The following is a 23,792-nucleotide window of genomic DNA, read 5'->3' as shown; positions in this document are numbered from 1 at the left end:
GCCACAAATCAAAATAACCATGTTGCCAAAACCTGCTAACTTTAAATGCCTCATGAAGATATCAAATCTCATAAATTTTTATAAAAAGCAAAAGCTATTAAAATAACATTTTTTTTTTTTACCTTGACAAATTTCTCATTTAAGTCGTCCAGTCACCATTGCTTGAAAGGAGAAATAAAGGAGAATTCTGATAGAAAACGAAGAATAGCTAATGCTGAAGCAGTTACCATATTACACAAATGTAAGCAATAAAATCTTTTTAAAAAAAAAATCAGATCTGGTTTGAAGCACCTCCCAAAATATATATGCATAATTAAAATTAAATTATAAAGCATATTAAAAATTATTCCAAACAGCCAAGCTGGCAAATTATAGAAAAATATCCAGTTATGAACATGCGTTAAGACTCCTAATAAGTAAATGTGTGTATAGTTGGAAAATCTTAATAGTCTCTCTGTAATTATTAAATGGCAATAACAGATTCCCTAAGAGATTTTCCCCCACAGATTTCTTTTCTTTTCCCCCACAGACTTTTGAATCTCCAGTAATCAACCTTGTATCACTCATTACTTGTTTCTAGTAAAAAACTAGCACTTTCAAAGCTGATCGAGGACCACGTAGTCATATTAGTGAATCAGCGTGTCAGCCAGTTTAATAAACTATCCCACCGCCTGGTGAGCTAATCTGTTGCCTTTGTAATTCTCACTTACTGCAAAACATAATCTGTACTTTGTGGAATTCAGATAAACCAATGAATGGTTTCAACCCTCTACAAAAATTGCTGCAGTTTGTTTGTTGGAAGAAACAGAATTTAAAACCCAGCAAGGGGAGGGGTGGGTGGGGAGCCAGGACCGCACACAGAAAGCTCTCGCGAGAGTCACTCTTCCAGCCGTCATTATCACTGCCACATCATTATTTACAGAAAATCTTACCAATAGGAGCTGCTGGAAATAATGATAAATTATAGGCCCTCCAAGTGTATTTACAGAAAAATTAACACATTAGGAGTGCTCAACCTCTCGACTTCTAGAGCTTACTCTCCATGAGTTGCTCCATTTCCTCAGGACACTGGAAGGGATATACTTAGGAATACTGGGACAGCAAGAGCTGAAGGGGAGTAAGGTCTATTGCAGAGTCTGATTTAGGGGCCCAGACTCTGACTCTGTGCCAGTACCTCCTGGCAGAAGGTTTTCTGAAAGGATTTATATTCCAAAGCATCCATGGTATTTTACTCTATGAAATCTTATTTTGAGAGTCAAGCTTTGAGAGAGGTACCTAAATCTGATCAACTGACTGGCATCCAGTTATCTGCCAAGTTGTTGTTCAAGAACTATTACCATATAAAGTCCAAGTTAGAACGGTAGAGCTGGAAGAACCCATTTTAACATTAACTCTAGCCCAGCTGACCATTCAAGGAATGGTCAGAGATGTTCCCTCACGCTTTAGAGGACAGACTCAACCTAAATTGAAAGGTACTCACACACCTGCTCTCAGCATGAATGGAAGGGCTGGGGAGAGAAGTGCCAGCGGTGCCGATAAGAAAACAAAAACTTCCCACATGACAATTCGCAATTATCCTACCACAAATGAATTTAGATTAATTTTTCCCAAAGTGTATTCCTAAAAACCTGATTCCTGGGAGAGATGTGGAGATTTGGTAGAAGAGATTCCATAAGTCGTATAAATTTGGAAAATGCTGAAAACTAAATCCCTTTCCAAGAGAGTCACAATGCGCACTAGTTAGCATTTCCAAGGCTCTGAGAAGCCCGACTGGCAAGAACCCTACTTAATTCAACTTTCCAAAAGGAACTGATTATAGAATCGATTTTCTCATGACACCCACCATCAGAGGCAACATAGTAAGTGTAATAAATAAACCTATTCTGGAGCCTAATTGCTGAGGCTTGAATCTCAACTCCACCTCATTGCTAGTGCTGTGACCTTGGTCAAGGTAGCAATCTCCACACACCTCAGTTTTCATATCTGTAAAATGGACTCATGGAAGAATCTACCTGAAAGGGTCACATGGAGACTAAGTGAGTTAATATGAGTAACGTGCTCATCACGGAGTAGACAATGTGTCCTGGGAGCAATCTTGACCATTACCCCCAGGAGGAGTGTTCCAAGAAGTGGTCATTGTTTGTAAGTTACAGCTCTTTTGTTTGTTTCAAGAACTAGTAACTGCATGGAAAAGTCCAAAAAGAAAATTGTTTTTCCTTTCAGCAACAGGTTGTGCAAGACTCCTACAGAAAGATTTTAACAGGTTTCTTCCGACAAGTCATGTTATCACTGAATACCAGGGGTGTATAATGTGGAATAACAGGAACAGTGCTAGACTAAGAGTGAGGAGATGGAGATTGTACTCTTAGCTTCCACTGCAGAACTGCTGACCTTGGGCAAGTCACTTAGCGTCCCTCACCACAGTCCTCACATACGATAATGAGGGTTGGACTAGGCTTGTTTCACTAATTCGTTCACTCCCAATGATCTGCGCTAAGGAATATTTATAAATACAAATGCTGTTTTCCAGATTTTATGCACACACACATAGGTAAGTTATTACATCCATTTTATACAGCGCCTGGTATAGCTAATGTTGAATGAATGCCTATTTAATAGCAATCAACCGTTATCCCTTCATTCAAAAAAAATGACAAAACCCCTATGACATAAGACATGATGCTGAGTACAGCTAAGTTTACATGTTTCTGGAAAGCTATGAGTTCCACCTATAAAGAGCCTGCAGTTTAATTTGTGATGTAGCAAATGATGACTAATTGTTAGTTCCCTTTTCCAACCTTTCAGTTTGTATCCCACAATTCAGGTGAATTTTGTGGTATTATTTTACACAGCAGCACCACACTAGTTTTCTATATTATTATAAAAAGGCTCTATATTGCTATAAAAGGGATTTCATAAAGGTATTCAGGAACCATGATGGAAGAGATGGCAAACTCAGTACATTACAATTAAAGCAAGTATGCTCAATCAACTTTATGTAAAATTTTAGGTTAATAAGAATATCTATTAAATGAAAGCGTCTTAACAAGTGGGGGAAAGAGGCACATTTTGAAGCTGGTTGTAAATACAGATGATCAATTTCCTTTTGTTAGAAGAAATCATTTACTCGTTTTCCTCCAAATATACAGTTGTGTACATTTCTTAAAAAGAAATGACCAAGAGCACACAGCTCTCCATGAACAACACAGGCGTGAATAAACGTCTTCTATAACTGCTAATCAAATTGCAGTTCTCTCTTTTCACTGACAAAAGGAAGCCATGGATCACAGACGTGATCTCTAAAATCAGTATGTTCCGAACACCCGCCCTAATCCAATGTAAGCTATCTGATCCAGGCTGCTCTGAGATGGGTAACGTGAATGCAGCGCTCACTGGGTACACCCTGGGTATTTAATCTTTGTGAACAGTGTGCAGAAACTCTTGTGGATAAATTACTAGGTCTTTAACATCTCAAAATAATTGTGCCTTTTCATTATTTCTCTTGGGGATTGCTTCATAGCAGCTCCTCCTCAATTGGCAGCTCTTTATCAGTAATGTAACGTCGGAAAATTTCAAGGACAGCAGTGGTAAACGAGGGCCCACATAAATGGCATGGGTGATGTGACCAGGCAGATGATTAGCAAGGATGTCTTTGGTTTGCAGAAAGTTTAATTTTAGTAGGTCTAAGAAAACAAGAAAGTCCTCCCTTCCTTGCCCCACTGTATACTGTTCCTATTGTAAATGCCTCTTGAGTTTGCAGGTGTCCGCCTGAAGGCAGGTCACGGAAAGTCAGAGAAAATCAGGGCACCCTCAGCAACAGAAATTAACCTGAAGATCAGGCAGGCAAGTATATATTTTAGAGAGCATTAATCTTCCTGGAACAATCAAACTGGACTTCACGAAATGAACAGAGACTCACAACAACAAAAGCAACCAACAGCATCTATTTCAACACTGCAAATTTCTTAGATATTACAGATGTCACCCAACAGTGCGTGCATTTGCCTCCCATATGTGAACAAAACTGAGGCATCACAAGATAAATTTGAATGGAATGTTAACCTTCACTTTAAATTTTTTTTTTCTTTTCCTAGCTGACGACACAATTTTAGTATTATCACAACGGAGCTTCTGGCTGGAAAAAAATTAAATTAATGGATGGATAAAAAAAGCTTAGAAACTTAAAAAAATAAACAACTTTCAAATATCTATACTTGATGGTGTCAAGAGCCAAGATGAATGTATTTCAATTGCAACTTCCAAACTAAACTCACAAATTACTACCATTATGCTAAGTGTTAGCTACCCCACTGTGCAGTTTTGCTTTGTGAATTTTTACCTTCCTCTATGAACACTTTTAGCCACTGATCGCACAGCCTTTCAATGTTTTCTGCCTTTTCCTTTAAATAAACTGGCTCTGGCTCCTTCCATCTGGTTCCCCTTCCGTCAGCAACCCTGCACCTGTTCACACCTCCTCTCCTGTTGGATTCCACTGAACATTTCCTCCTCTGCCAGGGCTATTCTGGCACTCGCAACCTTTCTGTCATTCAATCCATCTGTCAGAAGTGAACTTTGTTTACCGCAAGCTTCTGCTTTCTTCTTCAAGAAGCAAAGCCCCTCAAGGTCATTGTCAAATGAACTGTCGGCATGGATTTAAATCCTCTCCTGCTACCCAGCAGAAGATGAAGTTCTGTTGTGTAATGTACTTGTGAAAATTACTTTTGGGTTCGGGAAGACAATAATTTGGAGTCAAAGTAGTAAGACATGGTATTTTAATGATCATTTGTAAAAGCCAGACAGCTGATATGTATTTCCTTCATGTGTGTCTGCACTTCTTATTATATCAAGTATGAACTATATGTATAAGAAGCAAAATAAAAGTTTTAAAGTGAAATCAAAATATCATAAACAAGTTTACACTATGTAAAAATTGCTTCGTACTGTACAGCATTAACTTGAGGAATAAATATTTTCACTAATGAATTAGCCAAGGGAAAGAGTATTCCAATTAAGAAATTTTACACTGAAATGCTTAAAATGTACAAATATGTACCATTTCAATTATAAGCTATATATTAACACACAGCTCCATTACTGCTTTGAAAGACTGAACCCATAATACACAAATTGAGTATATTTTAAATTTCATCATTTAAAAAATAAACAGTTCTGCTTCAATAATATTCAAATATATGTTGCCCAACAAGCACACCATCATCTAGCTAAAGAAATAGAAGTGGTACCAATAGGCCAGTTCTGTGAAAAAAATTAACTCATAAAAATTAGGTGAAAATTATACTCTCAAGTAAATTTATTCTGTGTCATCCACTGCTATCAAGTATTTACCCTCCCTTCATAAATCGGACATGAAATGCTGAATTATTTCCCAGCATTTTAGACAACTGTATTCTCTAGGAAAAAGACAAACCAATGACTCGATTCAGTTTTCTTATAAGAAAAAGGGAGATCACTTTTTTAGGAGAAAAGAGATGACACGGATTTTTAACCAAAGCACTGTTACAAATAAATGTGAAGCCAAATGTAAACCGAAGTGCTACTTCATTCATAATGCTGCTTTTAGATTTGGAAGAATTACCCCAAGATTTCGTCCTATTGCATATGGTTTTATTAAGCACAATTAGTCAAGCCAGGAAAAATTTTCTAACTCCTTTGTAGAAAAGGCAATAATTAAAGCTTTTTTCATGGACATAAAGTTACAGGCAGGTTTTATTAATAAAAGCAGCCTAAAAACATGTGATCTAAAATTTGAATCTTAAGGGTTTGATTGATTAAATATTTATAATTTACCCAAAAAAGGACTTTTTCAGAACAATTCTTCAGATGTATTAAAGAAAATTATGATGCTAAATATAAAAGCAAAAACAAAACCGACAAAGACAGCTTCAAATCCAAGTGCAGAGACATTCTTTTTAAGCTCGAATTTCAATTCTATTCCTCATCTCCAAAATTCCCTATGTCCTATAAATCATTCTTATGTAATATATACAATGTAATTGAAGGTGTGGCTTTTGAACACCAAATATGAATTCTAAGAGGTGCTTCCTCTCCCAACTTCCCAAAACATGATTTCCAAATAATTTCTTTTTATGTGGAGAACCTTTCAGAGCTAATATCTAATTTACCCAGCAAGTTTGTTTAATATTTTTCTGGGTATTTTTTTTTTCCTTTAGTGTATTCTGTGCCTGATGGTAGTTTGGTTACCTGGATGCCTGCTTCTGAATAGCATGGAAAGGGTACTGGTAATCTGATCACATCCGTGGTCTGATTTGCTATATAAAAGAAAGAAGTATTAGCAAAATGCTAGTTTCACAGGGGCTGCTTAAATCACCGTGAAGGAATGCTGCATTCTTGGCAAATTGCGTTTCGTTTCAGAAACCCACTAGTAGGCTTGTTTTAGAAAATGTATTTGACAAGAACATAAACAAATGAAAAGCCACTCAGTTGAACAGCACTTACACTCACACACGGATGCATGAGTGTGCACACACATCCACTTTTTCTCTCAAGTACGCAAGAAAAAGAAAAGGGGAAATAGCATCACGATGGCTCTTTCAAAGGGACTGATTTAAGGAATTCAGAGAATCCTGTTAACAGTTATCTGCCTTAGGTGTAAGATGCTTGTTTTATCTTTGAAACAGAAAGACTAGGAAAAAGTTTTAGGTACTTTGATACCAGCACCTGAAAGACAAATTTCGCAGCAAAAATAAAGTGGCATTGAAGCAATGTCGCCAGGTTTACTAGAGAACAGTGAAGCCGTTTCTAAGGGCCCTGCTAGGTGAGGACGAGGAGCTGATGTCACTTACATTCGTTCATACCAGTTTTCCCGAAGCAGCATATGGATGTAGGCTGGAAGGTAAAAATATTTCAGCTCCTTAATAGAGAACTGACCTTCCTTAATTTGTCTACCTTCTAAATGAGACTAACGGTGTTGCTTTTCTAAGAACTGAAAAGGATGAGAATACAATGACTTTTCTCTGGTGTATGGATTTTTCTGCCTATCGATCCACGTAGCCTTTTAGCCACAGAGGGTACTCCTTCTTCCGCCCCCTTCCTCGATTACCTTAAGGCAAGACTTTCTTTCAGATGTGAAAATATTTGCAGGCCTGCAGGACAAAGAACTGAGACCTTTGCAGAGTTGAGCAAGGGGGAGAAGACAAATTTGCGAGATTCTGTTAAGAGTAAGGAGAGACTAAATGGCAACTTTAAATCTGCCACAATCATTTACTAATGTGCTGCTATATCAAATAAGTCTAATTTTTTGACAGCACCAAATTAGATTTATTGCAGAAACTGCTGCATAAATAGCATATGGCTATGTTATACCACCTATTTCAAATCCTGGTAATGTTTCCCCTCCCCCTCCAAAATGAATAAATTGAGCCAAGCTACAAAGCTTCTGCAAAAAAAAAAAAAAGAGAGAGAGAGTGAAATATACTAGTTCAAAAACAGATGTAGGAGATCTGGATTTCTTTGTTAAAGTAATAGTTTTAGCATGAATGTCCCAACTCTATATTTAAAATACATGATTCCCTCATGAGTTATTAAATTTAACAAATCATTTTCTCTTTCATTTCTTTCAGAATGACTTAATCTTATTTTTGTCTTAAGGTTTGGGGCTCTGGATTATGCTTAGCTTTTTGATGATCCATCGCAGTTTCACGGGAGAGAAAAGAAGGTCAAGTGGCTCTGGATCAATGTGGCTCCAATTAGGTTCTGAGAAATTATTGAGTGTAAATGCGTGGATCGTCTGTGGGTTTGGGTTTTCATTTGTTAAAGACATATGTGGTAGAAATCATATCAAAAAGCCTCTTCTAATTTTAACTCCAGCCTTGATACCAGAAGCTCTCTGATGCATAAAATATATAAAGTGATCATTCCATGTGCCGCACGGTACACATTAGGAACGGCAGGAACCCCCCACCCCCACCTCAACAGCAAAAATCAAAGTTCCACGGAAGCCAGGACTGAAAATTCACTCCACACATTTCGAGATGGACCATTCTTCCTTCCTCAGTCTCTACCCCGATGCCCACCCCCACCCCCAACTGTGCTACAATTCAACTCAATTTTCCTTTTGGAACAAAAGTTTCCGTTCTTCTGTAGATGGGAAAGACATTGCAAGGTCTTATCTCAGACCAATGGGCATACCACTGCAAACATCATGGCACTCAGCTACCCCGCAGACTCCCTGTCTGTGGTCAGTCTCCCCAGCTGCCCTATCTGTTCCTGTCTGATTAGTTCTGCTAAGGAGCCCCTCCCCTGCCAGCTTTCGGTGCCATCTGTTCAACACAAGATGGCTCCTGCCCAGCAACCTCACACTGCCCTCCTACCTGGCACCCAGCTACCAGCCTTACCCCAAAGTGCTAACACAGGTTCTCACTGCTGGCAGACTTAGAATTTCATTACTACTACTTTGACAAGTGCAGGGTTGTTTGTAATTTCTCTTTTATCCTGATTTTGATTGTACAACCACCTCCCACTGATTCGGTTTGCTTCAGTTTTGTTGCTCACAGATTTTACTCTCCACATTAATCTCCCTCTGGCATGTTACTGCATCTGTTCCCTTTTTTATTATTAATTTTCAAATTCCCACCATTTTTGACAAAAAGGAGGTAATCTACACTCTGTTTCTGCCCATTTCATTTTCTTTAATTTGGAAGACAAGTATGAAAGCATGCCAAAGAAGTTAATTCTCCGTTAACAGTTTATTTTCTGGCATCCCTACGCCTTTGTATATGAAAAACAGATAGGAATAAATGTTGACTGAATCACAACAACATAGTCGCAACCATTCCTGAATTTAATGAAAAGCAAACATATGAAACAGCATCTCAAAAGTTTATTAGTTCCATGAGTTGTCTCATGCTGTCATCCTTTCTTCTACTCTTTAACAGATAAGCCTTTGTGCAAATCAACCCGAGCGCAGGATCTGAATTTGGACTCCCCTCACAGTTCTGACACGGGCTCTGTTTTCATCGTGGATGAATTTTATCTAATTCCTTAATACAATTATCATCTTTCCTCCACCCGAACATTGTTGACTCATTCAATAGTGCCTGATCCTGAGTAGACGCCTGATTTCAGAAAAAGGGGAAGAATCCGGAACTGCTATCCATGCAACAAGGCAGAGCTTGTGAGCCCCCAGGTCGCAGAGCTGCTTCCATTATTTCTCATGTGACAAACAGCTAATATCAGGAGGGGCAAGGTGGTTTTCCTCCAAAGATAAAGAGGGCCGTGTGAGAGTTAGAAAATGGGAAGTCATATATTTAACGATACCCTCTCTTCATGTCCCTGATTTGTCACCACCGCGGACTTGCCAAAAAGTAACTTGATCTTGCCTCAATTGCCCTAAAGTTTTCTAGCTTGAGCAAAGCACGGTGATTGCTAGTGAATTTATTTTATACAAATTCATATTAGTAGCATCATCCCTGAACAGATGAGTAACACCTCAGATTCAAAGAACCCTGAATGAATTGCAGTGATTTTCATACTCACATACATCCTCACAAAATTACAGTTAAGATCTGTAGGAAGTAAAGTGCGGTAGGAGACTTTTCCCAAGGTGACAGAAAGTCCTCAGAAACAGAACCAGGACTGGTGTCAAAATCAAGCTATGCCCAGCCTGGCGAACCACACTTCAAATCAGCTACTGGAAAACCAGCAAACCTTGAACCTGCTGAAACCCACTTTTAATGCCTCATCTCCAACACCCCCTCACTTCCACCCCTGGCTTATATTCCAATAGTGACTTCTTACGCTATTTTATATGCTTCTTTTGTTGGTATAGATACATTTAGAATAATTACGCTCTCAACACGGGGGGGGATTCTTTGGATAAAGGGATCCCTTCATACTCCTCCTGGTTCTCGCCCCTCCCCCACCTTGGCCAGGGCAGGAGATGCTCAGCCCTCCCTCAGGTGACCAGTGCCTGCTGCGTGGAGGTCACACAGAGCCAAGGTGGAGCAGTCTTTCCCCTCAGCTGGACATCAGCATCACAGGCTGTTTCCAAATGTTCCCTGATCCATTTGGTGCCCACTCTGAATTCTTGAATTCAGGGAACTGTACTGTCTGCTAAGCCAATCTAATAGAGCAGTAGCTTAATAAAAATGTGTTTACTTGCATTGGGCCCTGGTGCCCCATGAGACATGGCCCCGAGGAGGGCACTGAGGAAACTGGATATTCTCCAAACCTCCTCCTTTCTCAGGAATCTAAAAATAAGCTTTGATTCCAACATTTAACATCAATGAGTCACTGTATAATCTACTTGTGGGTATCAGGGAAACATTAAATAACAAGTGATTCATGCCCAATAATCGGTCTAGCCAACACTTCCAATTAAGAAGAAGTGTTTAAGAAGAAATTAAACATCAAGTTTTTTTTTAATTTACCTTAAATTAATACTGGCGATCAGAGCTTTCTTTTAGAAAAATATTCTTACTTAGGGCCACTAAAACAACAGTTCTAGGTTTTTGCTTTTTTTCTCCTTCTATTTGTATTGAACTTGATGTTCATTGTTGTTGCTGTGGGCAATCCTTTCTCGGTTTCCTCTGGGCTTCTTCAGAAAATGAGTTGGCTGCCACCACGGCCATGCTCCAGGCTGTGGGCCTGTGTGGCAGGGGAGAGGAGACATCCCTGGTGTCGATTTTCATTGCACACACATTTGGGCTTCACAGAACTGAGAGGAGCGAGCCAGGGAAAGTTAGGCAGAACCCACCCGCAGAGACACATTCTCTGGCAGCCTGCGACTCTAACCTCTCCCGCCTCAGGCCACACGGAGACCAGGGTTCCTATCCCACCAAACAGGTGGAGCCAAGGGCACTCAGGCAACCCGGTGTCCACCAGAGCAAAATGAAACGACTTTGCCTTCCTGGCTCTCCGACAGCCTGTTCTCTCGGGGACCGGGGTGGGGGAAGGAAAAGAGGACGCAATTTAAAACAGTACCAAGGCCATCTATTTCAAGACTTGAAGATGTCGGTTGCACATATATCCATTTAAAAGTATTTTTGACACGTTCTCTGCTTAATTTATTCATGAAAGGAGTACAAGAAAAAAAAATAAGCTTAACTTTTAAATGGAAACTTGAGGCTAAAAATTCTTCAATAAAACTCAGGAGGGGAAAAAAAAAATAAAGTTCACCAAGGAATAGCAAGATTACGTGTCAAGGCTAGAGTCCCCTTTCCAAATGAAGAGAGATTGGAAGTTTGGTTTTTTGACCTCAGCCAGTTGTCACCTAAAAATGAGGGCAGGTCCTTAATTTGCCCCTAAGAATAAAGAGCAGAGGCAAAGTTATGCAATGTTCATGGAGAATCTGCTAGACATAGCCTGACACCAGAGACCTGCTTCCTGGCCTCTGAACTGAGATTCTGCAATCCAAAGGGTAATTCTACTTAGCTTTGAAATACGTTTTTGCGTTTATTTGTGAACAGGAGCTTCGGAGCACAGGCTCTGGAGTCTGATGGACCAGGTTCAAAGCCTGCCTCTTCTGCTTGGCACCCTCCCTCCTTCCTGGCTGCCTGATTTCATGCCTCAGCTTCCCTAGGCTTGCTGTAAGGACTGAGAAGGCAGGGCCTTCAACCTTCTTGTGTACAAGCTTATTTTCTTAAAATTTTCTTTGCAAAGCATGAGTTTGTAAAATGCAATAAAAATGAATTACTAGAAAAATTTTTTAATTTTAAAAGATACAAGAAAAGAAAGAAAGAAGAAAGAAAGAAGGAAAGAAAGCAAAAGAGAAAGAGAAAGAAAGAGCAAGCCCACTGATCATGCACTTGGTTGGATATTGTGCAATTTAAAATAAAAGCTTCCAAATACCCAATTTTTGTATTTATGGTGGACTCATCATTTACAGCCCATCCCAGGCCACATTTCCTGTTGCACTGCTGCTGGGAATCAGACACAGTGCTTGGCTAGTGCCAGGGGCTCATTTATGCATCCTTTATACACCTTTCTTTTTGCATTCTGAGAGTTCTCTAAATAAAACCACAAAGCGACCCTGTGAAGAACTAACCCTGCCTCCTTGGCCTTATAACATGTTGACAATGGAGACTACCACTCACAAACCGACGTGAACAGAGATGTACTCTTCTTTCCCCTCTTTGCACTTCATTCCTCAAAGGAAAAATCAGGGATTATATATTTTTAAAAAGACAATAGAAGGGGACACCTGTTGTTTGATTTCCCCAGGGTCCCTGACCCCCTTTCCCCTAATGAGAGCACTTCCTCTTGCTCAGTGCACCTCCCCTCCCTCACTCCAGTGCTGCCTCTGAGGTTTCCAGCATGTGTATCCAAGGGGTGGCTGTGTGATCAGAAATGGGGGGATCCAGGAAGTCACACTTACAGTCTGAAATCAAGGGCATCTCCTTTACCTTCAGTTTGGACTGAAGGAGGTGACTGCATGGTGTGGGAGAACTTGAAGGAATGAGCCAACATTGAGACAGAAGTCAAGCCCTGGGATGGACAGAAATGGGCAGCATACTGAGGCGGCCCCGAGTCCCCGCTCCAAGAGAGCCTGAGGCCATCTGCATTTGGATTTTATGTGGTCTGGTTATGGGGCTAATCAGTTCCCCCTTTCTGGGTTTCTGTTACTCCTCCTGGTAACAGGAGAGGTCAAACAACTCCATTCAAGAAAGCATTTGCAGTCGTTAACTACGCAGAAGCTAAATGTTCTGCAATGCTCTGCAAAGAAAGGCTTCATCACTTCTCCCCAAGTAAATCACCGATCCTAACAGGATAAGCTGGTGACCCCTCTGGCACACCCTTTCTCACTTTCAAAAAGATACAAATACTGCCATTCAAGTTATTATCTCTCCAGGTCAGAGGGCAGACCTTCCCGTTTGGATCGTAAGAGCAGGGAAGAACAGAGTACCCACTTTTATGGGGCTCACTGAGATTCCCGCTCTGAGAAATTCTTTGAAGTACCTATCACTGAAAACATCGCTTATGGAAGAGAGAAAATACACATTTGAAAGGCAGCGCTGCTGAAGTAAAGCTGAAGCCTGCAGGCTTAATGGCAGGTCGGTCTCCCTTCTGTTTTGCACTGAGAGCCACTCCAGTTCTAAATCCTCTCAAAAGTAAGCAGAAGGCTTCCTGCAGTAATTCCCCTCCAGATCAGACCTGAGAAAAAGACGCAGGAGTCAAAAGAACAGGCTCCAATATAGGCAGAGTAGGTATGGAGAAGAGTGTTTGCCTCAATAAACAGTCAACGACAATCATATAAACACTCTGAAATGTGTTGTTTTAATAGGTTGCATCATAAAGTAACCTACCCACATGGATGTAAGCGGTAGTCTCGTGAGAGGGATTGAAATCCGGTAGCTCTTTAAAAATGTCTGGACCTGTCAAAAACAAGTATACGAAGGAACTTCCACCTTCTTGGAAAGGCCTCTCCTTCCTCTTGGGTAAAAATGAAGCAAAGAAGGCAAAGGAGAATGACAGTTGTATGATAATATGTTAAGTGACTAAGGCAACTGATCCCAAAACACTGTTTCTTAAGAAAAACCCAAGCCAGGATGAAAACACACTGACATGACTTATATCAGTGAAGGAGGGGGCAGCTGACACTTCTTTTCTTTTTTTTTTTTTTAAGATTTTATTTATTTATTTGAGAGAGAGAATGAGATAGAGAGAGAGAGCACGAGAGAGAGAGGCAGACTCCCTGATGAGCAGGGAGCCCGACACGGGACTTGATCCCGGGACTCCAGGATCATGACCTGAGCCGAAGGCAGTCGCTTAACCAACTGAGCCACCCAGGCGCCCTGACACTTATTTTCATTATAAATTTATGGTACTGGTTCCTCCAGGTGTATTTTCGGGAACAATTGCATTAATCATTTTCCTAGGAATTTACACGGAGTTCCAGCATGATGGATGATGGCAGAGGCGCGGTGGACAAACCGCCGGGGTTGAAAACCTCCTTCTATAACAGGACAGCTGTGTGACCTTAGATGGATCTTTTTACTTCTCTGTACCTTGGTTCCCGCAGCTGTAAAACAGGGGAAGATAACAGTCTGCACCTTCCAGAGCTCTGGGCAGGGGTGGGGGGCACTAAATGAAAAGCACCAGGCTCAGGTCCTGGAACACAGAAGGGGTTGGGTAAGTGATGGCCATGGCCCTTAGCCACAACCTCTGTCCTTATTTTATAAAGAGCTACTGCATGCGGCATGGTACCAGGCAGATCTTAAGATGGATATATTCTTAATCTCAGAGACTGATGCTCCTAGCTATTTCAAAGACAGGTTGTGTGTGTTTAATGTACTCTCATGTCTACAGGTGCACCCTGCCAATGCTGTGTCTCCCCTACGGAGAAAGACCTTCCCTCCTGTTTTCCTGCTTCCACATGCCTCTGAGATCAGTAAGAGGCTACTGTCTCTCTGTCCCTGTAATACTTTATCTGGAATCTCTCTTCTGGATCTTTTCTTTTATCTTACCAGCTCTTTGTGTATCTTCTTTCCTGCCCTACCAGACTGTATGTTTCTATCAGAGGGGCCACCTTTTAATTATAGAGAATTCTAATTTGGAACTCTGTGTGTGTGTGTGTTTGGTTTTTAAGGGAGCATATTTAAGTGAGAGCATGGTATATTTTACCAACCCTACTTGAATTGTTAGAATGACTATCATTTGATTCTCTTATACTTAAATATGTATGTGCAAAGTTAAAAATGAAAAAAAGCTATTTCTGTCTTATCTCCATCTTACACTTTTTACCCTGATATATTTGAAAAAAATATATGTATACATATGTGTGTGTATATATATACATATATATATATTTATTAATATTTGGCTTTGAGGGCACCTGGGTGGCTCAGTTGGTTAAGTGTCTGCCTTCGGCTCAGATCATGATCCCAGAGTTCTGGGATCGAGTCCCGAGTTGGGCTCTCTGCTCAGAGGGGAGCCTGCTTCTCCCTCTCCCTGTCCCCTGCTCATGCTCTCTCTCTCTCTCTCTCTCAAATAAATAAATAAAATCTTTCAAAAAAAATACTGCGCTTTGAAAGAACAATCATAAACTTGCAATACATTGGCCATCTCTGTAATGACTTATTGAGCTCCAATTCTTTTGCAAAGGGCTGAGCCAGATACTCTGAGAAATAGAACATTAATAAGACCTCTCATCCCTCATTTGAAGAATAACACATTCCAGAAGGGAAGAAAAGCAAGTACAAAAACCCTTCAGAGTACTAACTCCTTTTTCTCATATTTTCACTGTCCCTGTTTTGAGGAATTCACTCAGGATGTAGAGCCTTCAGCTCCGAGTGGGAAGGAGGATTCAGAGGGAGACATGCTCCCCTGGGGTGGCGGGGCCATCCGGGAAGGCTACGGTGGACAAAAATCAGAAGTTCAGAGAGACCTGGAAAAGGAGGTAAGATTATAATATGGCTAGAGAAGGTCAAAGGGGTATTCTAGATGTAGAGAATAACAAAGGAGAGAAAAGCCCCAAAGTGCAATTTGGCTTGTGATGTGAGCTGGTGAGAATGATGATAAAACTAGAAGGCTGGGACCCCGTCCCGAAAGGTTACCTGCGAGTGGACTGGATCTTTTGTAATAGTGCAATGCCAGGGAAGGTTTCAGGAGCAGGTGACAGAGTCAAGGCAGGGCTTAGGAATATTCAATTGGCAATACCTGGTGAAAAAGGCTGGAAGGGTCCATGACCCTTGTGAATGGTCAGCAGAGACTAAGTTAGGGTGAATGCAAATGGTAGGTCTGAAGGACGTCTCCACAAAATCTCTCTGAAGTTCAAACTAAGAAAACATTTTTTTTTTAAGATTTATTTATATATTTTAGAGAGAGGAGGGTGGGGGAGGGGTAGAGGGAGGAGAGAGAATCTCAAGCAGACGCCCTGCTGAGCGCAGGACCCGGCACGGAGCACAATCTCAGGACCCTGACATCATGACCTGAGCCAAAATCAAGAGTCAGATGCTCAACCAACTGAGCCACCCAGAGGCACCCTAAGAAAACATCTTAAACAAAGAATACTCCCGGGAAATTAGATGCCTAATATCAGGAAATGGGCACTTCATCATGGGATGTCTTCAATCACCATTAGGATCATTGATATCAGAGCTAGAAGGAAACTTAGAAACCAGGTTGTAGCCTCATTTATAGGTAAGCAAGCAGGTTCAAAGAATTAAGTAATGTGTCAAAATTGCAAAGATGGCGAATGCCCAGGAGAAGATGCTAAAACTCGGCTTCCTCAATACCTGGAAGCCTGGGGACTCCCCTAAGAAAAGCTTTGTTACATCATTCCATATTCTTTTCTTAGGCACTGACGACTCCTTTGGTCTCCCTGGCTGGTGGCTCTCCACCCCCCTACTCTAAGAGCATGGCCCTCTCATGCTTTCACTCATTTCCTTGGCTACAACTAGTAGCTTTATGTAAAAGCATCCAATGAAGAGCCTCAGGTCTTGACCTTTTTCCTCAAACTGGACCTACACTGCACATCTCCACCCAAGCCCCAAAACACGGTATATTATTTCCCTCTCTTACTCCTTTTAAGTCTCCTACTGGAATTAATGGCTCATCCAGTTAACGTAGGCTAGAAACATTGGAGTCACCTTTAATTCTGGCCTCTCTCTTTTGCTATCCTAAATGCCTCTTAAAATTTCCCTTCCATTTTACAGGCAAAGCCATAGTCCAGGACTTCATTACCACCCCTTGGACTGGGGCTTATATTCTAATCAGGGGCCCTGTCAATCATCTTTTCCTCAGGCAATCTGTCTTCAATTACCCTTCGCTTACCTTCTTTAAATACATATTTGAACCCCTTAAAGTTCAAGCTCTCTTGACTTCTTACTTGAATTACACAGCGTCCTAACTGAGGGGTTGGTAAATTGTTTCTGTTAAGGGCCAGGTGATAAATACTTGAAGGCTTTGAGGACCATACTCAATTCTGCCATGATAGCCCCAATACATAATGCATAAAGGATAATCATGTCTGTGTCCAATAAAACTTTATTTATAGGTATATAATTTTTATGTGTCACAAAGTTTTTTTTTTTGTTTGTTTTTTTCCCCAGCTATTTAAAAAATATAAAAACCATTTTTAGCTCATGGACAAAAAGAGACAACAGGATATTTATTGGCTGTAGTTGCTGACTCTGCCCTAACTGGTCTTCCTGTTTCCTACATCAGCTCTCCAAGTTTACTCTCCATGCTGTTGAGTCAGAATACTGACCCAAAGATGTGATCATGTTGACAGCCTTGCTTAAAATATATCAAGAGTAAACCATGACTCTCAGAATGGCCAAAACTCCAGAATATGGACCACAAGGCCCTTCCTCTGATTCCTGTTTGCCTTTTCCAGGCTTATCCCCTGCCAAACACCTAACCTGATTGTAGAGTTTATGTTCCGTCCCATCTTTGTGTCTCTGTAGATATTGCTCCATCCACCCAGGGTACCCACTCCACCTTCTTCCACACTGAGAATTGCTATTCAAGAGCTCATTAATCCAAATAGCTACCAAACATCTCCTCCTCCAGAAAGCTTTCCCCATCATCTTTGTCTCCAATGCACAGTACGCCAATTCTCCTTCCTCTGTGCTCCTGTGGTAACTTTATTACTATCACTGCAGTACTCTCACACTTGATTATAACTGCACACATGGAGCTGGCTCAGGAGCACAGCCCTATGGGGAAGAACTGAATCTGATGGTTTTCTCCTTACCCAAGACCAAGCAATGTACTTGAAAGATAGTAGGTGCTCAATAAATATTTGTTGAGTGGGTGAATGTTATTCTTACCAGTTGGGCCTTTCAATAAATGTTGTATTTCTATTTTCCATTTTTTTAAAGTTATCTCTATGCCCACACGTGGGGCTCAAACTCACAACTCCAAGATCAAGAATCACATGCTCCACCAACTGAGCCAGCCAGGCATTTTTCCATTTTTTAAGTCTAATTTTCCATTTTCCATTTTTAAGTCTAATTAGACAATAAAGGGAAATAACAGACAAACGATAGCTTATTTTTCTTTCAGACTGATCTACAATCAATACTCCAGTTTTTAAATTTTCTTTGCCCTGGGAGATCTGCATCCTTACTTCATCATTACTTATAACATGGTTTTCATATTCAATTTTAAACTTTGTGCAGACTATGTCATTCGAAATATTTACGTTAACACTAAGCTACCTGTGTGGGATTTATTTATTTCGGCTGGTCTACACAGGGAAAGAAAGACATAATGTTTCTCAGCCACACACTTGAGTATACTGAATCAATAAAGACTGTCGAGGAAAAGCAAACTCTAAAAAAAAACAAAGAAGTATATCAGAAATATTTAGCCCAACAACCAAGACACATTTTCAGTGCAAAAGAGAGCTACACACAGTTCTCTGCATTTTTAATTGTCATCTTTAAATTTATGAATGTGGATTTTATAGAACAGGAACAGAGACTAAATGTAAAATGCTTACAAAAGAGTACTGCACTTAGAAAATGGGTAATTTTTATTTTCCCTAAAACTAGTTTTCAATTTTTGTAGACTTGCTGTAAATAAAGCTCAACAGAAAAAGCTTTCTATGGAACCAAGCAAACCCGTTTTTCTCAAGAACAAAGGAATTAGTTACCACTGGTCCATTTTCAGCAGTTGCTGTACCTCAAATACGCTCTATTTGCAAGAAACTGGTCTTGTCAGACAGTACAAATTGATACTGCACAGGAAAACTCCCTGTAGGACCCTGACTTCAGAAATTAACTCTCTGAATAAGACAGAATGGCAAAGGGGACAAAACCAGCATTAATATTTATTTACCGAAGCTCAGACACACTGAGACTTTGAAAGCTGTCCTATTTTTGTGGTTTAGTAGTGCTTAGCACACAAATGATTGTTTCCCAACAGAAGCCTGACAGAAGAAAAACTATTAACTATCATGATAAAGCTAAATTTCGAAACTTCTGAGATTAAATAATCCATTGGAACTGTGTTAACATTATGTTCTCGGTTCTACAAGACAATACCTTGAATGAGCATTAAAAGAACCATTATTCTTCTACAGTATTAAGCAATTTTTTCTCATAAAAGTGTTTTATCTCTTGGGATTTTTCCAGATATCACACGTGTATAAAGGATTTCTTTTCTTTCTGGCTTTTTCCCTTTTTCTTTCTTCTCATTTTCTCTTTCACGGTTTAAAAAGGGAAGTTGGCAAACCATTTGGAATATTATCATAACAAAATGTTTTCAACAAAGTTTGATTTTAACAGAACTAGAGGCATCTTAACACTAACCCAAAACTTTGGGAGGTTCACCAACCTCTAGAATATTTTTTTCTTCAAATGCAGGCTGTTCAAGTGGTGCTTTTCTCCATCTGTTATCATACCGTGCTCAGAATTACATTGTCATATTTAATGTAAAAGGGATCAGTCCCCTTTCATAGTTTAAATTCAACATATTACTATGATTAGAAGATCAGCATTTTTCTAATTTATGAACCAAACCAAGGCTCATAAACTTACATGTGTATTTAGAGAAAGTTCTCCATAAAAACCAAAAAACTCTTAAGAACTGAACAAACCCAAACGCTTGATCTGAAACATGAAAATGTACTAAAACCTGAAGTGAGAAAAACCACTTATATGGTAACATGAAATATCTGCAACCTCTATTTGAATTTTCTCTGTGTATGTGCATTTGTGTATATGCGTGCGTGTATGTGTATGTGTGTGTGTATGTATGTGTGTCTTTTCCACACAGCAAATTATACAGTGCTTGCTACCTAAAATGTCTCCTTGTCACCTAGAGCTGAGCTACATGTTCCCTAAAGTTGTAGGACACTGATAATCACATCGCATTATCTTGTGACAGAAACCGTGTAATTCGAAACCACAAGAACATGGTTATAATAATGGTTTGAATGTGAACAGTGTCAATCAATTTCATCACTCACTTCTATACCTCCTTAGGACTCAGGTTCCTTATTTTCTCTCTGTTCTGTCTCAGTTTGCATCTGAGGATGCTTTTACTTTGTCTCATTCACCACTGACAGTATCTGATTCTTTTCCTAAATATACTCCTCAGATCTTTCAGTTCAACATTTTTATTAGACACAGAATTAACAGGAGAGGTAGTGGTGGTGGTAGGAGAAATATGTCATGTTGCTCCTATTGGTAGAGAACCACCTAAATATTTGAGCATTGTAGATGAAAGGTTTTGTAATCTATCAGTAATTCCCTGCCACACTTATCATTCACATGTCTGGGTGTTTTGCTTACCACATCTCCACTTTTCTTAATATGCCTGAAAGCTGTGTGTGAATTGAGTGACTAAGACTAACTCTAACAACTGTTTGGAAGCCGGTGGCAAAAATCAGTGGGATGGCACTGGGGCTCTGGCGCGTAATGGGATTAGGGAGTACCTGGTGAGGTGCAGTTGGTGCTCGGATTCGCTCAGCAGCTCTGTCAGTTTCAGGCACTCCTCTCTGGCCCGGGCTGCCTTCTGCTGTTCCTGTTCCAAGTGCTGCTTGCTTTCCCTCACTTCTAATTTCAATTTCTCTATTTCCTTAGGTGGAGGGGAGAGGGGGAAAAGCATCCATATAAGCTATATGCACTTGAGTTCAAAATGCTCTCATTTTTATGTTTGCCGTGAATTTTAATGTGATGAGAAATTATTAGAAAATTTAGGCTAGCTTCCATTTGATGACAAAGGGAATGAACACAGCCAAAAATGCACACTAGTGAGGTTTTTTTTGGATCGTAAGATGAAGTCTAATTTCAGAAATGAAATGATTAAATGAGAGGAGTCAAAATGGATAATCGGCACTCTCATTCTTAAGGCTCAGTCCCTTTAAAGAATATGAACTTAAAAATGTCACTACTTTAAATATATAACATTTTCATTTGTGAGATTAGATCAGATCCATGTAGTAATTTACATCAAATATGTGAATATTCTGAAAGGTATATTTATGGTTTCATTTGGATGTTTTGAAAGCCAGATTAAAGGGTAAAATAATACATCTTTTAAAAAATGTGAGGTATAAAAGAAGACATCATTATTGCTGCTCAACATTATTTGGGAAAAAGATATTTTAGGAAAAAATATGGCATGAGAACCTTTAAGCCTTTAGAGTACATGAGATTTCTCAGCTAAAATAATATTACACTAAAATGTCACTAAAAAAGGTAACAAAAGCACTCTAAGATTAATAAATATGAACATCTAAAATATATGAAAATTTATGATAGTTTATTCTTTGGTCAGGATGAAATTATCCTTCTCTTACTGCAACTCAAATATTTCAAAGCAAAAATACCTTATATGGAACACAGTTTTAAATAATGTATACACTAAAGTAGAAATATTTATCATGGAACATCTATAATTTTTAAAAAAAATAAAAGAGATAAATATTCAGACTGTTAAAACCAGAAAAGCAAATAAAAGGGAAAGCAAAAGGTAGAAACATTTTCAGATTCAACATAAAGCAAGAAGCAATTTTAATTCACAAAAACGCAATCTCCTTTTGGAAAACAAAATCATGTCTAAGTGAAGTGTTTTAAACTTAGTATTTAAGAACATTTCAAATTTCCTCACGTCATTACTCAATATGCTGAGCACTCTCTAACTACATTTAATACATCAGGCAAGATAAACTAAATGATTCGGGTTTTTTTTTACATTTATTACATTATAAATATTGTTTATGCCCATCAAATCATATATTATCCACAATTTAATAAAACAACTTATAACAAGTTCTCAAATATTTTTAGCTTCAAAAACCTATATAATAACGAGTCTATCACTTTTATTCAGAGTAGATTTTCTATATCTTTCAGGTCAGAATACTAAATGCAACTGATCTCTTTCCGTAAAACATTTCAAACTGATAAAGTTATACCAGTTTATTTCTCATCCCATAATTTAATACAATTCAAGATATGAAAAACATCAAAGTCTATTAAGTTTTATTCGCCTAACATGAAATTAACAAAAGCAAATGTGTATAGAATTGGAAATATATGTTGATTTTAAAACTTCAAAAATTCACTCATTAATTTTGTACACAATGCTATATGCAAGAAACCGCCCTGAGTATTATGATGGGCTCAGAGAGCCTCCACCCCTACGCTCAGGAGTTAACAATTCAGGTAGGTAAATGAGACGTACACACACACACACACACAACTATCAAACCACAAAGCACATAAGAAACAAGTGAGTATTAGAGAAAATCTCTGCTTCGATAGGTCAGATTAGGGATATATTAGCATGGGCAAGAAAAGTGGAAAGAGGTAAGGGCACATTAACTCATCGAATGACAGATGGGACTGCATTGTGAAAGGTCTTGACTTCCAGATGAATAAAGCTGTATTTTGCTTATAGATAACGGAGAGATATTAATGGTTTAAACAATTCAATATGAGAGAAGTTCTTCTTTAAAACAACCGGAGCCCTGTTTATGAGCAGTTTAAGGTGGCAGAGACTGGAGGAAGGGAGACCACGAAGAGAGTTGCAATATTCCAGACGTGAGAATAGAGACACTTCAAATGAACATAAAGTTGGTGAATACAAGGAAATAAAAGGAGACATTGAAGACAACTCCAGAATTTTGAATTGAGAGGATACAAAAAAATGATAGAAAATGTATAAAAATCGCAAATTTTTTAAAGAGAAAAGAGGTGACAATTTTTATAAGCACTATGTGACAATAACAAGACATGCACACTTCCACTGGTAATTAGGTTTTGAGTATAAATCAGCTGCTTTCTTGTTCTCATGTAACAAAAAGTCAGAGGTTGCACTGAAAGCCAATCAAACACAGAAAGAAAAACATGGGCCCCACTTATGATGATGAGCACTGGGTATTACACGTAAGTGCTGAATCACTAAATTCTACACCTGAAACCAATTTTACCATATATGTTAACTAGCTGGAATTTAAATAAAAACTTGAAAAACAAAGCAAAACAAAACACACATGGGCCCCAGAGTCAACACAAATCAGGGTTTCAGACACAGCTCTGGCACTTTCCAGCCCTGTAACCTTGGACAAGTCACTCGACTGTTAGATTCTTCAGTCTAACACAGGAAGGTGGCTGTAGCAAGCTCCCAAAGCTATCAGGAAGATTAAATGAGATGCTGAGTACTTATCAGAGTGTCCAGCACATAGTAAGAGTTGAATAAAACACAGCTAGTGCTATTATTGCTGATTGTTTTCTCTATTGATCTTTCAAGAACAGCAAAGCAGTAAGTAGAAAAATTGACCTGCTGAAGGATATACGGCTAACACTGAGGACTGAAAAGTTCTTAACTTAATTCAATAAATTTTCCCCCAGAATTTTGATGAAAACTGAATAAAACTTTATTATAGTTGCAAAATGCAAAAAACATTTTTCTTAGGAAGATGGAAAATTACTGCCTGCTTCTGATTGTCTGTGCCAGAAAAAGAGCTTATTGGTGCAGATCATCAAAATCAACAAATAGTCTAACCAGCTGGACCAGGGCTCAACACTTACTCCCTGAGTCAGGAAAATCTGCCATGGCACCAACTCCAACAGTTAGAAGAGGAATCTCTTGCCAGAAATGCCATGCTCCCACTGGCAGGATAACCCTTTGCCTCACCCAACTAGGTCAGCACTGCTTCCTTGGCTGTATATAGTGGTTCTGGGATGAAGGACCAACAATAGTCAGAGGCCCGTGGTACATGACTCCCTAAGTACTCTATTAACCTGCAGTGTCTACGATGCAGTTTGATGCAGCCATCTTTTGGCTAACTAGGCAAACATAAGTCCAGATAGCGTTACATTTTACCAAAAGATATACTTCAAGTCATGAATGTA

General features: G+C 39.3%; 1 protein-coding gene across 1 annotated transcript in view; it reads right to left on the bottom strand.

The window, feature by feature from the left end:
- SDCCAG8 (SHH signaling and ciliogenesis regulator SDCCAG8) overlaps positions 1-23,792 on the bottom strand; it is a 234,050-nt gene that overhangs the window by 96,143 nt on the left and 114,115 nt on the right. The window contains exon 13 of the mRNA XM_021682699.2: positions 20,366-20,508. Coding sequence (XP_021538374.2) covers positions 20,366-20,508 — 143 coding nt within the window. The remainder of the gene's footprint in view (positions 1-20,365; positions 20,509-23,792) is intronic.

This window comes from Neomonachus schauinslandi, chromosome 6 (assembly GCF_002201575.2).
Source record: "Neomonachus schauinslandi chromosome 6, ASM220157v2, whole genome shotgun sequence".
Lineage (NCBI taxonomy): Eukaryota > Metazoa > Chordata > Mammalia > Carnivora > Phocidae > Neomonachus > Neomonachus schauinslandi.
Note: the sequence above shows the minus strand (reverse complement) of the source record. Positions and strands in the feature narration are given on the sequence as shown.